At 44.5% G+C, this 14,903-nt stretch overlaps 1 protein-coding gene across 1 annotated transcript in view; it reads right to left on the bottom strand.

Moving 5' to 3' along the window:
- cep70 (centrosomal protein 70) overlaps nucleotides 1-14,903 on the bottom strand; it is a 79,182-nt gene that overhangs the window by 32,513 nt on the left and 31,766 nt on the right. Inside the window, exons 8-11 of the mRNA XM_038790299.1 lie at nucleotides 11,244-11,424; nucleotides 9,741-9,916; nucleotides 9,576-9,635; nucleotides 4,168-4,279 (exon numbers count right to left, since the gene is read on the bottom strand). Coding sequence (XP_038646227.1) covers nucleotides 4,168-4,279; nucleotides 9,576-9,635; nucleotides 9,741-9,916; nucleotides 11,244-11,424 — 529 coding nt within the window. The remainder of the gene's footprint in view (nucleotides 1-4,167; nucleotides 4,280-9,575; nucleotides 9,636-9,740; nucleotides 9,917-11,243; nucleotides 11,425-14,903) is intronic.

Genomic DNA, 14,903 nt, shown 5'->3' with positions numbered 1-14,903 from the left:
AAAGGCAAAGCACCATAGACCATGCAAAATGTAGGAAGCAGATTGCGCAGCTGCAATCTCTGCTTTCTGTGTAGAATGGGTTCCAAGAGACATTTGGGATCCAGCTAGATGAAGAAAATGCCCCAGATTGGCAGGAATTGAGCGAAACCGCGCAGCGCTATGTTCAGGGAACATGTGCTCCAGCAGCGCAACAGAAAAGGAAAGCGCCCCAACCCCCCACAGATCAGATAGCACCCGCACCAATGAACCCAGTCACCACCCAAAGAAAAGCAACCGCAGAAGGCGCACCCGAGGTCACATACACCACCCCCTTAACTGTAACGCAACTAAGGGACGCGTGTGAGAAAATCACCCCGTTCCTCCCCACTGCAGACCCCCACCAATTTTTCGCACGAGTGAAACAGCAGGCGACCATGTACGGCCTGGATGAGCGAGAGCAGGTGAAGCTCACAGTTTTGAGTTTAGACTCATCAGTTGTAGCAGCCCTCCCCGACCCACAGAACGTTGGAGGAGGCACACTAGAAGAGATGCATACAGCTATTTTAGACGCAATAGGGTACAACAGAGGAGACCCAGTCGAAGGCCTAAATAAGTGTAGGCAGAAAAGGACAGAGCACCCCACAGCATTTGCAGGAAGGCTGTGGATTCATTTCACTGCCGTTTTTGGTGATTTAGACCGCACACATTTAACCCGAGATACTATGGTTAAATGGACCCGCACCATCATCTCCCACTCCACAGATGCAGGACAGAATGTCTGCAGCAATTATGACCCCTCAGAAGAGGCCCATAATGAAAAATGGGTATTGAAAAGATTGTCCCGTGCTTGGGAGCAATCTGTCCGAGGCAAGATAAAAGTAAAGACCCCAGAAGAAGATCAGGCTGCAGCAGATATTCAGACAGTGAGAGCGCACCAAAACCCCGCATGGGTAAATGAAGGAAAGAACAGCCCCCCACAGAAATCACAAGAATGTTATAACTGCGGACAGTTAGGGCATTTTGCTAGGGAATGCAACAGCCCGCAGAAATCTCAGAGAGGCCAGCAGACAGGCACTCTGACCAGGAACAAAGCAAAGCCAATCCAGTGTAGGGACACAGTCAGGACAGACCAATGTGGACGGAACGGACTGACGGTGTTTGGGCTCCCCCACTTGGGTCTGCGACACCCTCTGGGACCAATCCGGAAGACCGGTGGTCACAGCGAAAATTCGGGGAACGCCCATAGAATTACTTTGGGACACAGGAGGGTCCCGCACTACCATTAATTCCTCCACGACACCACAGGCAGACACATGGCCCACTACATCCACAATTACAATCAGCGGTTTTACAGGCCACTCACGGCAGGGACACATTACAGCCCCTGTATCAATCCAACTAGGGAATATCTCCACCAGACACCCCGTTGTTTTAGTTAATCTGCCCCGCACAGCAGAACACATACTGGGTATTGACTTCATGAATGCCCACAGCCTGTCGTTCGACCCAGTAAATCAGTGTGTCTGGCGAATGGCGAAATCTGACAGAGCACCCGCAACTCTCACAGTAGGAGAGTATGCGAACAGGATTAGCGCAGTAGGCGACTATTGTTTTGACCCGACCACACTTAGCACGGGCAAACAGGATAGGGCAGTTTTGAACACACACAGGACAGCATTTGCCAGTCACCGGCATGACTGCGGCAGAATGACTGGACAAGTTCAAGTTACTGGACCTGACCCGAGACCACAGAGACAGTACCAATTTCCCAAATCGAATGGGAAGAGACCCAATCGATCCCCAGCAGATAGAGGGTCCGCCCAAAAGGGCGCGAAGCCCTAGGACCTATAAAAGACAGGTCCCAAACTTAGTTCGTTCTTCTTGACCAGCCCTCCTCTCTTGACCAGCCCTCTCGACCTGCCTTTACCGAAGAAGACCTTGATCGAGAGAGAGGAGCGGTTCGGACAGCAGCCGCCAGCAAGTAAGTGTCTCACAACGATCGCTACCAGAGATAGACACTTCCGACCCCTTTTTAACCCGTACCTACCTGAAGACTGCGGACCCAGTGCAGAGCAAGAGGCCTTGTCTCCTGATCCGGCAGTTCCTTTTAAGATAAGTATTGGTTTATCTAGTGGTAGGAATAGTTTAGTTATCTTAGCGTGTGCATGAGTAGTTTATAATTGTATTATAATAAACTCATTTGTTTGAACTTACTAATTGGTGTATGGTTTTATTGCTTTGAACTTGACCTTGAAACTTGTGGCGGTATCTTAACGATACCTGGCGACTCCAAAGCTAAGTAACGAAACAGAGCCAAGTCGAGTGTTAAGCACACTCACCCAGAACGAGCAACAGTCCACATTATACTACAATTACCATGCATTTACCCACTTACTCAATATGTCCAAAGCACACTGAAGCAACTCTGCATCCTCCTCACAGCTCACCCTCCCATCCAGCTTTATGTCATCTGCAAATTTGGACATATTACCTTTAGTTCTCTCATCTAAATCATTAATATACAGCTGGAGTCCTAACACTGATCCCTGTGGTGCCCCACTGGTTATACTGCCTGACACTTGGAAAAACACCCGTTTATTCCTATTCTTTGTTTCCTGTCTGCCAACCAGTTTTCTATCCATCCACAGTCTGAGGATACAGGGTAGACCATTTTGGACTGAGAAATGTCTTCAGCCAGAGAATGGTGAACCTGTGGAATTCTCTACCACAAAAAGCAGTTGAGGCCAAAACACTGTATGTTTTCAAGAAGGAGTTAGATGTAACTCTTGAGGCTAAAGGGAGCAAATGATATGGGAGGAAAGCGATCAGTTTTATCAAAATGAATGGTGGAGTGGGCTTGAAAGGCCAAATGGCCTATTCCCGATCCCATACATTTTAATTTTACATGCCAATCTCTTATGTGGGATTTTGTCGAAAGCATTCTGAAAATCTAAATAAACCACATCCATTGGCTCCCGCTTATCAACTTTACTAATTGCATCCTCAAAGAATTCCAGTACATTTATCAAGCGTAATTTCCCTTTCAGAAATCCATGCTGACCTCTGTCCAATCCTGCCACTGTTTTCCAGTTGCTCTGTTATTAATACTTTATAATGGAGTCTAGAATTTTCCCCATTGCCAACGTCAGGCTAACTGATCTATAATTCCCTGTTTTCTCTCTACCTCCCCTTTTAAATAGTGGGGTTATATTAGCTACCCACCAATCGGTAGGAACTGTTCCACAGTCTATAGAATTTTGAAGCCAATGCATCCACTATTTCTAGGGCCACTTACTTAAGGGGCTGTTTAGCACAGGGCTAAATCGCTGGCTTTGAAAGCAGACAAAGCAGCCAGCAGCACGGTTCGATTCCCGTAACAGCCTTCCCGAATAGGCGCCGGAATGTGGCAACTAGGGGCTTTTCACAGTAACTTCATTAGAAGCCTACTCGTGACAATAAACGATTTTCATTTCATTTTTCATTTAAGTTGTCTGGGATGATATTATCAGATCCTGTGGATTTATTGGCCTTCAACATCATCACTTTCCCCAACACCACTTTCCTCCAATATTGATTTCTGGTTGCCAGTAGTTTATATTGGTTTAGTTTGCTGTATTAAAGTCTTAAAATGTGATTTTTTTTGTCATGGGATTCTTACCAACGGTCACTTGGAAATTCACACCTCTTTTTAAAGTCTCTACAGATATTGTGGTAATATAATTAGTTAAAAGAAATTCAGGGGAAGAATTATGCAGTAAACTGTTACAATCTAAAATGTATTCAACGAAAGGGTAGTGGCAACATAATAAAAGTAACTTCCATAGAGAATTTGGTAAAATATGCAGGTTATAAGAAAGTACAGAGGAGTAGGATTAATTGGGTGGCTTTTTACAAGAGCTGGCATAGACATGAGAGGCCAAATGGCCTCCTTCCGTGCTATACGATTATGTAACTAAAATAAAATGGGGATCTAAATTACTTCAGACCAAATTTTATTTTCTTGTAATGCTTTCTAAAACCTGAACCTTGATTGACCAAATGTACTTTTAAAATGGAATAATCATAAAAATGTTTAAGTTTAGGTATCTTGTATTCATGCACATAAAACAACTGTTAGCAAACAAACACTTAATCCACAACGTGTTGCGAGAAAATATCAAATTTAATTCATTTAAATTATTCCTTTACCAGCACCTTGTCTTTCAGAATTTCGTCTAGAACTGAATATTTCGGCTTTCCATTCTTTCCTTGTGGCTCTTTTCTCGCTTCAGGAACATTTTCAATTTTGTTATCCTGAGTACTATGATAAACAAAATGACCAGTTATAATGAAATCAGAAAAGTATCTGATCATACACAATACCACTCAGATACTGTAATTTTACTGTAATACTAAACTGTGGTACATATTGTAAATTGAGCATGCCAATTAACAGTGTGACACCTACAAAGGTATGATTAATCTACATCAGTTACAAGTGTGGAAATTAGAGTCGGGCTAAACAGATTTTTAATTATAACATCTTCAGATAAGTTGACCACTGCCTCGTAAACATATCACTGTTTAAATTTTCTCAAAATATATAGGGCGGAATGCTTTGATAATGGGGCTATGTCTCCACACCTGTGAGAAAACACCTGGAGAAAGTCATGGCATGGCACTCCTTTGAGGAGGAGACACCTGTTCTAATGGGTAGTGAAGGTCACTGCAGCATTAAATTTCTACACTACTGGGTCCAGGGTTTGAGGGGACCTGCGTGACATTCTGCAAGCTTCAGCCCACAGGTGCATCTGGGAGGTGACTGATGCTCTGTCTGCCCAGGCATCCAAATATGTCACCTTCGATCAGGACCACCAACATGCCTGGGCTGCAGCATTCACCGCCATCTCCGAGATGCCCCAGGTCCAGGGGCCATCGATGGTACACGTCGCCCTGCGAGCACTGGGGCATCAGGGAATGCCCCATATTACCAGGAAGGGGTGATGTGCGACCACCACCTCAGGATCATGCACATGTGTGCAAGCTATCCTGGAAGCATGCATGGCAGAAACATCCTGGGGCACCCGGAGATCCCTGGTGGCTTCAAGGACCTCCCCAGGTTTGGCTCATAGGGGACAAAGGATACCTGCTGAGGTCATGGCTGATGATGCCGGTGAGGAGGCCTGAGACGGAGGCAAAGACCTATTACAATGAGGCCCACGTTGTCACCTGTACTGTCATTGAGTGACGCATCGAGCTGCTAAAAATGCGGTTCCGCTGCCTGGACCACTCAGGGGATCTATATTGCTACCGCCAGTTGTTCTGTCACTTTATGGTGTATCCTCCACAATCTGGCACAACAGCAGGGAAACATGCTGGAAAGGGAGGAGGAGAAGAAACACATGGCCTCTTCTGAGAAGGAGGGGTTGGAGGTCAAGCCCTAGGAGGAGCCAGAGGATGGCGGACTGGTGGCAGTAAGGGTACGACATGCAAGGGGGACCAGGGAGGCATCTCGTTGTCTTCAGGTTCTCCTGCGACTGAGGCTGAACCCGTCAATTCAATACCCCTCTCCCCTTCTACCCCCAAACCCATCATCACCCTCTCCACGACCACCCTGTTCCCCCTCCAAAGGTTTATGTAACATCACTTGATGGGTTTGAGAGAGAGAAGGGGGAGCGGGGGAACATGGTGGCGTGTGCAGGAAGGCCCATTATGAAGATTAAAGTGAGAGACTTCAACTTGTATCAGGTGTGAAATGTTTTAAAGGTGAACATTTTAATGTGACTGATTTCAATTCTTCCATTCCTCCTTGCAACAGATAGTGACCTCGCCAATGCCCACTGAGTGCTCCTCATTCTTCTTGATGCTCCGTGGTCTAGTGCTATGTATAGGTGTTATCTCAGGATGCACATCAGAGGTGGAGGCAGCCTGCTGCTTCCTGTGGCCCTGGATGTCCTTGGTCTACACCCTCTGGAGAGCCTGGAGTAGGATGGCTGTAGAAGTCAGGTATTTTAAATACACTTAATATAGGTAAAAAAGCTGTTTAAAGCATAAATATTAATTCCCAGTTTTAAAATGAAAGAAACATACAATTTACAAACTCAGTCATGAGTTTGGAAAACACAGAACCACTGATAAAAACATCACATTTTTCCAAGGACAGGGGCTGAATCCCATGGCAATGAGGTGGAAGCATTAATGGCTCTATTGTTCTGATTTCAGGCCACTTGTGATAACAGCCTGAACCACATTCCATAACGTATGCAAGCCGAAACATTTTAGACTGTGTTAAAAGACAGTTTCAATTATATTTTCGGAATTATAACTCGCATAGTATAATGAGATGACATAACGTCTCCATTGTTGCAGATAAGCAACAATTGGAAGTAACGTTACATCGTGAAGATGGACGGCTTGTTATCAAATCAAATGTGTTTTGAGTATAACTTAAACCAATTAGGATTATATTGGGGTGTGATCGGATCGCTTAAGATAGTATATCCATGGATGATTTGGCCACCATTTTAGAAAGAGAAGAAAGAGACAGAAAGAGACAAAGGGAAAGAGACAGGAAAGAGACAAAGAGAAGAAAGACAGAAAGAGAAGAAAGAGACAAAGGGAAAGAGGCAGGAAAGAGAAGGAAAGAGAAGAAAAGAGAAGAAAGAGACAAAGGGAAAGAGACAGGAAAGAGACAAAGAGAAGAAAGACAGAAAGAGAGAGAGAAAGAAAGTAAAGGAAGAGAATTAGAAAAGAGTTCTGTATTCCTATTTCATTTTCACACTTTGACTTCAGACTTTGACTTTTAAAGTTGTGTTCAGGCTATTGTCTCAGAAGATAATTCCTGTGATTCTTTGAAGAAAATCAAATTGTCTACAAACTACCTTTTTAAATGATAATCAAGTTGGAACCAATGAATTTCAAATAAAACAATTCTTATTTGCACCTGACAAGTTTTTAACTTGAATTTCTACTGAGTTTCAGCTATGTCTCAAGAATAACCGGTAACCATAAATTGAATAAACTTCACAATCCTAAGATCCTTTCAAGGGCCCTGGCTGCCTTATCAGTGTCACAGGCGTCACCATGCCCTTGTGATGTGTCGGTGTCAGGAGGGGAGATTCATGGGCATGGATGAGCAGTAGAGAGAGCTCCAGAAGCCTCGGAGTCTGGCACTACCAGTCTTGGGGGCTCCCCATTGTCTGCACCATGGTGTTGATACCCTCAGCGAGGGTCCTCAGTGACTGAGCCACGCTCAGCAGTGCCTCGGCAATGTCCACCTGCGATTGGGCATGTTCCTCTTCAACTGGAATATGTTGAACCCCTCAGACATAGTCATCGCAGACTGAGCCATGCCTTGGACACCACCACTCAAGGACCTTGTGCTCCAAGTTTTCCACTGTCGTCACCACCAGTGTTGGCCTGGATGCCACGCAATGCCGGCACCATCTCCTGTACCTGAAGAATTTGGGACTCCTCCAATCAGCCTTGCAGTCTCTGTAATGTTGCTTATACCTCTGCCTGAATGTCATGGCTGAGTCCGATCATCTGCATCATCTCTGGAAGATCCTTGTCCAGAGGCTCGACATCTGGCTGGGACCCAGCTGAATCCTGGGATCCAGCAGACCTCCGCATAGTATCACCCATGGATGTTCCTGACTCCACCTGATATACATTAGAGGATGTGTGTGCTCACAAGATAGCGTCCCCGAAGCCTGTCCACTAATGTCGCCCACTGGTGGAAGGTACGGGCAAAAGTTATGACGCATTGCCGGTGTTATCCTTAGAGCTCTCCTCCAAGGTGTTCTCTTGGGTAGCCCAGGTTATACGATTCCAGGTGGCTCCGTCTCATCAGATGGTGATCCTGCAAGACAATGGACATGTGGTCTGTGAAAGGTAAGGATCATTTTGTGGGCCATCAACAACTCATTAGACACAGGTTATCTGGATGAAGGGGCAGTGGATCCCCACTTCTCTGGTGCAGGTCAACCTCGCTGTCGGTCACTGCTCTCTCCTCAAGAAACCTGTGATCTCCGGCGCCCTATCCTCATTGGAGGAGAGACTCAGATCTCTGGCATTCTGCCACCCTCCCTTTGCCCTTTCCTTCTTATTATGGGCTATCGTCTCCTGTGGAGACAAAGAGAGAGCATTGTGAGCCGCACACTTGATGGGGCAGGGAGTCAACACAGTTGGCATGTATGGCAATGCATCTAGACGTTAAGGGTGGTGCTGGTGGGTGCCAGGGGTTCTGAGGAACAAGCTTGAAGATCGGATATTGGGAGGGTAAGAGGTGTCAGCCAGTGGGTGGGGGGGGGGGGGGGGGGGGGGGGGGGGGGGGGGGGGAGAGATGAAGGATGCACATGGAACTGATATTAGGAGAGAGGTTGTAACTTACCCATGCAGCTCATAGGAGGTAGTTCATCTTCTTCCTATATTGGACCGCAGTCCTCCTGATCATGCTGCGCGCACTCACTGCAGCTCACTGTTTTGCTGGTTCTCCGAGCTCCTTGGGGGAACAGGATGACCTGCCTCTCATCGACTGCGCAGAAAAGCCTGGCCAGATGGGCTTCCCCAAAGCGTGGAAAAGGTCTCCGTCCTGCCATCCTCGTGTCTTGACTGGGAGTTGAGAGTTGAGGTAGTGTTAAAAGCTGCTCTCACTTGTTAGTGGCGAGCAGCTGAGCATTGAGTCAGGCGAATCAGATAGCGAGAGTCAGGCAAGGCAAGATTCACTTGGGGGCTCATTTTTTGCACGAAGTGCAGACGAATGCAGGTCCCGATCTCGCCATTACAGCCGGCGTAAAACGCCCCACCAAACTCACCCAAAATGACACGGTTATTCTTCGGATGAATCGCGCCCAGTATTAGATCCAAGAGGTGTACAAATTGGCCAGAAAAAACAGCAGAGCTAAGGACTGGGAGTAGTTTAGAATTCAGCAAAGGACGACACAGGGATTGATTAAGAAGGGGATTAAGGAGCTCAATATGATATTTTATGTACTTGGAACAAGAAAAGGCTCCCAAGCCTTACTTGTTGAAATCGACTGTGTATCCCCACCTTCCTGATCCTTATCTGACCAACTGCCACCTACCAGGTGCATAAAATGAGAAACCCACATCCTCTAAAAATGAATGAAAAGTAGACAGTGGAATCTTCTGTCACTGAATAATGGAGCAACATCGGCATATCATTTAATTGTTCAATGATTTCAAACATTAAATCTACAGAAATACCCCAAAATATTAGTTCGTTTTTATTTCCACAAAATCCAATGATGGGTAAAGTGGTTTTATTGCCGCTGGCGCACAATTTGCAGAGTATGTTTGTAGATTATCAATATTCAACCAAGTTCTGTCGCAATGTAGCAATCTATATTGGGTTTGATAGCAGGACAGTAGATGTAGCAAATGATCCTGCACAGCCAACAATGGTGCAAATAGTCTCCTCCTTTGTTTGATTCAATTTGGAAAATAGAAACTACACAATCGTTAATGAATAGTTTAGTTAGCAATTTCCCCCCCCACATTTTTTTCCTAAAACAGTTTCAAGATTACAAAGGATGCGTACATTTAAAGATATACAAAGCGTAACATAAAGCCACCTACGATTCTGTCCAGTTTACCTTAACTCCTTCTGCAAGCAGTGGATTTGGAATTCACAGGCATCAATTATGTCAAGCAACCTGCGGAGAACACAATAACTGGTTACTTATCAATCATTCCAAATTATCTGTATAGCTCTATTCTTACTAGTCAAAATATTTCAAACAAAACATACTGATTCTTACTGTTGCTTGGCTATAGTTTGTGCTCCAACAGCTTGCTTATGAAACTGAAGAAACACTTTATTCTGTCTTTCAATGTGCTCTTCTTCCTCAGTCACAACCATGTACAACTTTTTCTGCAATCGCACAATAGTCCTCTTTTGCTCATGTAATTTTTGTTTCAACTGATGAAGCTGTACCTAATGGGTATATAAAATTCTCATAACACACCAAAACTGCAAATTCAACCAACCACAATAGCATAGCATAGCTCAATTTAGAATCTCTAGTGTGTAATGCCCAAAGAAAAAAAGAACAGGTTTGGTGCAATAATTTGAATTACAATAATTTTAATTGTAAAGAAGGGATTTGGAGCAACTGACTTCAAGGCAAATCTCATGTGTCACAATGTCTGGAACTCTCCAGCTCCGCCACAGGCAAACCCACCATGGAAAATGCAACAAGCCATTCAAACGTCCTTTGATTCTGACAAGACTGGAAGATCTGGCTGGTGGGAGGGGCCAGAATACTCCAGCCAAGTCGTTCATAACCCAAACTACTAATAAAACAACAATTACCAAAAATCAGGCTGTAAAATAATTCTAGTTAAATTTATCTTCTTCAGTACAGCTCAAAAACCACACAGAAAGCATAAGTGGCAATTTATTTGTTTTGGTTAAAAATAAATTCCTAATCGCACTTCATCCTGTGTTTCAAAGAGCTTCAGCTGCAATTAATTACACTGAAGTTTTCTGACTTACGCAGGTACCTATATTAGCTAATTTGTGCACAGCATGCTCCCACAAAAGCAATAAGATAACCATGGCCGTGCAGACTTTGGATGCCAACTTGTTTGCTGCCTTAACAAGGATGACCGATACTATGTACGTGGTCTTACAATGCATCACTGATCTTCACTAATTTGGTCTTCAGCAGAGAGGTAGGAGTAATCTGGCGCTGGCCCAGAAGAGGAATGGCAGTAAAAGAGCACATGGAAGTGGAACTCCACCCAAAGTGCTTCAACTTTGCACTCTACCTTCTTCCCTCATAGCCAGTGAAACATGTTGTCATGACTCCCAATGGTCAAGTCCACTTCTGCGCAGGTGCAGGTGAGCAGCCTTGTGTGCAGCCCCGAAGGGATCCAAAACAATCCCAGAAGTCAGGCCAAGAATTAGGCTGCTTGCCTCGACTGGAGTCACACAGGATGCAGCAAATGGAACAAAGACTATAAGAAATAGGCCATTTGGCCCACTGAGATCACAAAAGTATATTTCATGTATCCCTTATAATGGCAAGAGCCCATGCAAATACCAATAGCAACATCTTTGTTTGGAGAAGTGAGTGGAGTTAAAAAAAACCTTTCCAAAGTGGGAACAAGTTCTGCTGGACACTGATTGGGACTCCATTAGAGGAAGAAACTGAGAACTCTTTGACTTCTTGGTAAGAGATGGCGGCGGCGGCGGCAGAGGGGGACGAATGTGATTAAAGCCTTAAAATACAACCAAATAGTTTTTGTCAACATATTACCTGCATGTCTTGTTTATCATGCTGCAGTTGCTCAACTTGCTTCTTCAGTTGACAACACTTTGCCAAATAGTCACCCTGCACCTCCTGAACTTTCAATTCAACAGTATCATGAACTTGCTCCAGATTAGGTATACACTGTATTTTGGGTGAGGTTTTACTTTGCTCTTGGCGGAGGTCATTCCTGCAGTAGTAAGAAATATTCAGCTCACGTCTCAAAAGCATTCTGACACTTGCAAAATTCTGTTTCATTGTTCCAAGGCAAGAATATAACTGGGTATTCTACTTCCTTTGCAAGCTTCAATACATCTCACTTAACTTTTAATTAAGCACAGAAACCAAGTTAATAAGGCAGCAAAGCAATTTTGATTTTAAAGACTCTTCTACTGTTATCACAAGCCACCGAATGCTGCATTCTTCTGTGGAGTATCAGTAGAATAGAAATTTGAAAAACAAAATCCACTACTATTTAAATTCATTCCTCTCTCATAAAGAAATAATGTGGAGATGCCGGTGTTGGACTGGGGTGAGCACAGTAAGAAGTCTTACAACACCAGGTTAAAGTCCAACACGTTCGTTTCAAACACTAGCTTTCGGAGCACTGCTCCTTCCTCAGGTGAGTGAAGAGGTATGTTCCAGAAACATATATACAGACAAATTCAAAGATGCCAGACAATGTTTAGAATGCGAGCATTTGCAGGTCATTAAGACTTTACAGATCCAGAGATAGGGGTAACCCCAGGTTAAAGAGGTGTGAATTATCTCAAGCCAGGACAGTTGGTACGATTTTGCAAGCCCAGGCCAGATGGTGGAGGATGAATGTAACGCGACATGAATCCCAGGTCTCGGTTGAGGCCGCACTCATGTGTGCGGAACTTGGCTATAAGTTTCTGCTCGGCAATTCTGCGTTGTCGCGCATCCTGTAGGCTGCCTTGGAGAACGCTTACCCGGAGATCAGAGGCCGAATGCCCTTGACTGCTGAAGTTACACGTGAGAACACCACCCACCAGGTACGCGGTAAATACTCGTGCAACTCGACCAACGTTGTTTACCTTATACGCTGCTGGAAAGGATGTCCCGAAGCGTGGTACATTGCAGACTCTGTGACAACGACTAAACGGACATCCCGCGACAATCACCAGGCAGGAATGTTCCCTTCCAGTCGGGGAACACTTCAGCAGTCAAGGGCATTCAGCCTCTGATTTCCGGGTAAGCGTTCCCCAAGGCGGCCTACAGGACGCGCGACAACGCAGAATCGCCGAGCAGAAACTTATAGCCAAGTTCCGCACACATGAGTACGACCTCAACCGGGACCTGGGATTCATGACACATTACATTCATCCCCCACCATCTGGCCTGGGCTTGCGAAATCCTACCAACTGTCCTGGCTTGAGACAATTCACACCTCTTTAACCTGGGGTTACCCCTATCTCTGGATCTGTAAAGACTTAATTACCTGCAAATGCTCGCAATCTAAGCTTTGTCTGGCATCTTTGAATGTGTCTATATATGCTTCTGGAACATGCCTCTTCATTCACCTGAGGAATGAGCAGTGCTCCGAAAGCTATGTTTGAAATGAACATGTTGGGCTTTAACCTGGTGTTGTAAGACTTCTTACTATGAAGAAATAAGGCTGGCTGCAGTATGCAAAATCACTTATTTCTGGGTAGACCTTTAAAATTCTAATACAGCCAATCATGCCACCAGCATTTCAATAAACAATGACTATGGATTCCATCATGTCAACATTTGGATTTCAACAGACTACAAGGGGCACATATATAAAACATTCATGTCAGTCTACTTGAAATTGAAAAATTACTAGGATCTCAATTATACATTTTCTCCTAAATTGGGTAGTGTTTTGAGTTACAAAATGCGAGTGTTAAGCATCAACGTTGGGAAAAATTGAGGTGATAAAAAAGTATATTGACACATTTGTTTTGTCTGGGTAACTTTTCTTTTTAATAAATAAGCTAGGCTGACTGACAGAGTGCCGCACTGTAAACCATTACTGATGAGATGTCAGACCAAGGCCCCATTACACTCAAAAGGACATGAAACATTTGTTAACCTGTTTTCAAGAGCAAGTGATTTTGCTCAGTTTTCTGTTATTTTTCTCACCTCGAGCATCACTAAAGCAGGATCTCATTGTTGTGCCTGAGATTTTGCTTTGCGCAAATCCACGGCTTTATTTCCTACATTACAACAATAACTACATTTCAAAAGTACATCACTGCTGTAAAGCACTTTGTATTCCGATGTTTTGAAAGGTAAACTGTATAAATCGCATTATATAAATACAAATCATTTCTTTCTACGGCAGGCAAATCCACCATTATTTTTGTCAGGTGCTCAAGTGCACTATCAAAGGTTTTAGAAAAATGTGAAAGCATTATTGGAGATTTTAATGGCAATTGCTGCTCTGGCCGGTTTTCAAACCTGCCATGGCGGGCACTAACGGTAGATCCCACTGTAAATTTACGCCAACATGAATAAGATTTCTGGGCATCCCCCCCCCAACCATGCCCGCCATCGAACCCACCAGCGGGGACCTGGAAGAATTCCTCCCATGATATTCTAAAAGACATATGAACATTTGGAGATTAATTACAGGCAAGATAAACCCATTCATTTGATGACTTTACTTAATACCAATCTTAGCATCTTCACATTGTAACATCCAAATATTTCTTAAAGGGGGCTGGTTTAGCTCACTGGGCTAAATCGCTGGCTTTTAAAGCAGGCCAGCAGCACGGTTCGATTCCCATACCAGCCTCCCCGGACAGGCGCCGGAATGTGGCGACTTGGGGCTTTTCACAGTAACTTCATTGAAGCCTACTCATGACAATAAGCGATTTTCATTTCATTTTTCAAATGGTTGTCTTCAGGTCTCCCATTTTTCACAATCGGTTGCAGTTGTTGATAATTCTTAGTGCAATAATATATTAGCATCTTTCCTAACCCTCATCCTTCTGCTCTGAAAAACTATTTAAGGTTAGCACTGCATAACACTTTACTATTAAGAGGAACTTTAGGGTTTGGTTATCACCCTTTATCTCTGAAAATTGTATAGGAAGAGGAGGCTTTGTAGCTCCTCAACCTCATGGCACGGCATATCCCCCACTCTATCATTACCACCAAGCCAGGGGATCAATCCTGATTCAATGAAGAGTGTAGGTGAGCATGCCAGGAGCAACATCAGGCAAAAATGAGGTGTCAACCTGGTGACGTTAGAACAAAGGCCTGCTTGTGTGCCAAACAACATAAGCAGCAAGTGATAGAGCAAAGCGACTCCACAACCAAAAGATCAGATCTAAACTCTGCAGTCTGGCCACATCCAGTCGTGAATGGTGGTGAACAATTAAACAACTCACTGGAGGAGGCGGCGCCACAAAATATCCCCATCCTCAATGATGGAGGAACCCAGTACCTCTCTGTAAAAGACGAGGCTAAAGCCTTCGCAAAATCTTGAGCCAAAAGTACCGAGTGGATGATCCATCTCGGCCTCATCCAAAGGTCCTCAGCAGATGCCAGTCTTCAGCCAATTAAATTCACCTCATGTGATATCAAGAAACGGCTGAAGGCACTGGATACGGCAACAGCTATGGGCTCTGACAATATTCCAGCAATAGCACTAAATTCTTCTGCTCCAGAACTTGC

Source organism: Scyliorhinus canicula, chromosome 2 (assembly GCF_902713615.1).
Source record: "Scyliorhinus canicula chromosome 2, sScyCan1.1, whole genome shotgun sequence".
NCBI classification, from domain to species: Eukaryota; Metazoa; Chordata; class Chondrichthyes; order Carcharhiniformes; family Scyliorhinidae; genus Scyliorhinus; species Scyliorhinus canicula.
Note: the sequence above shows the minus strand (reverse complement) of the source record. Positions and strands in the feature narration are given on the sequence as shown.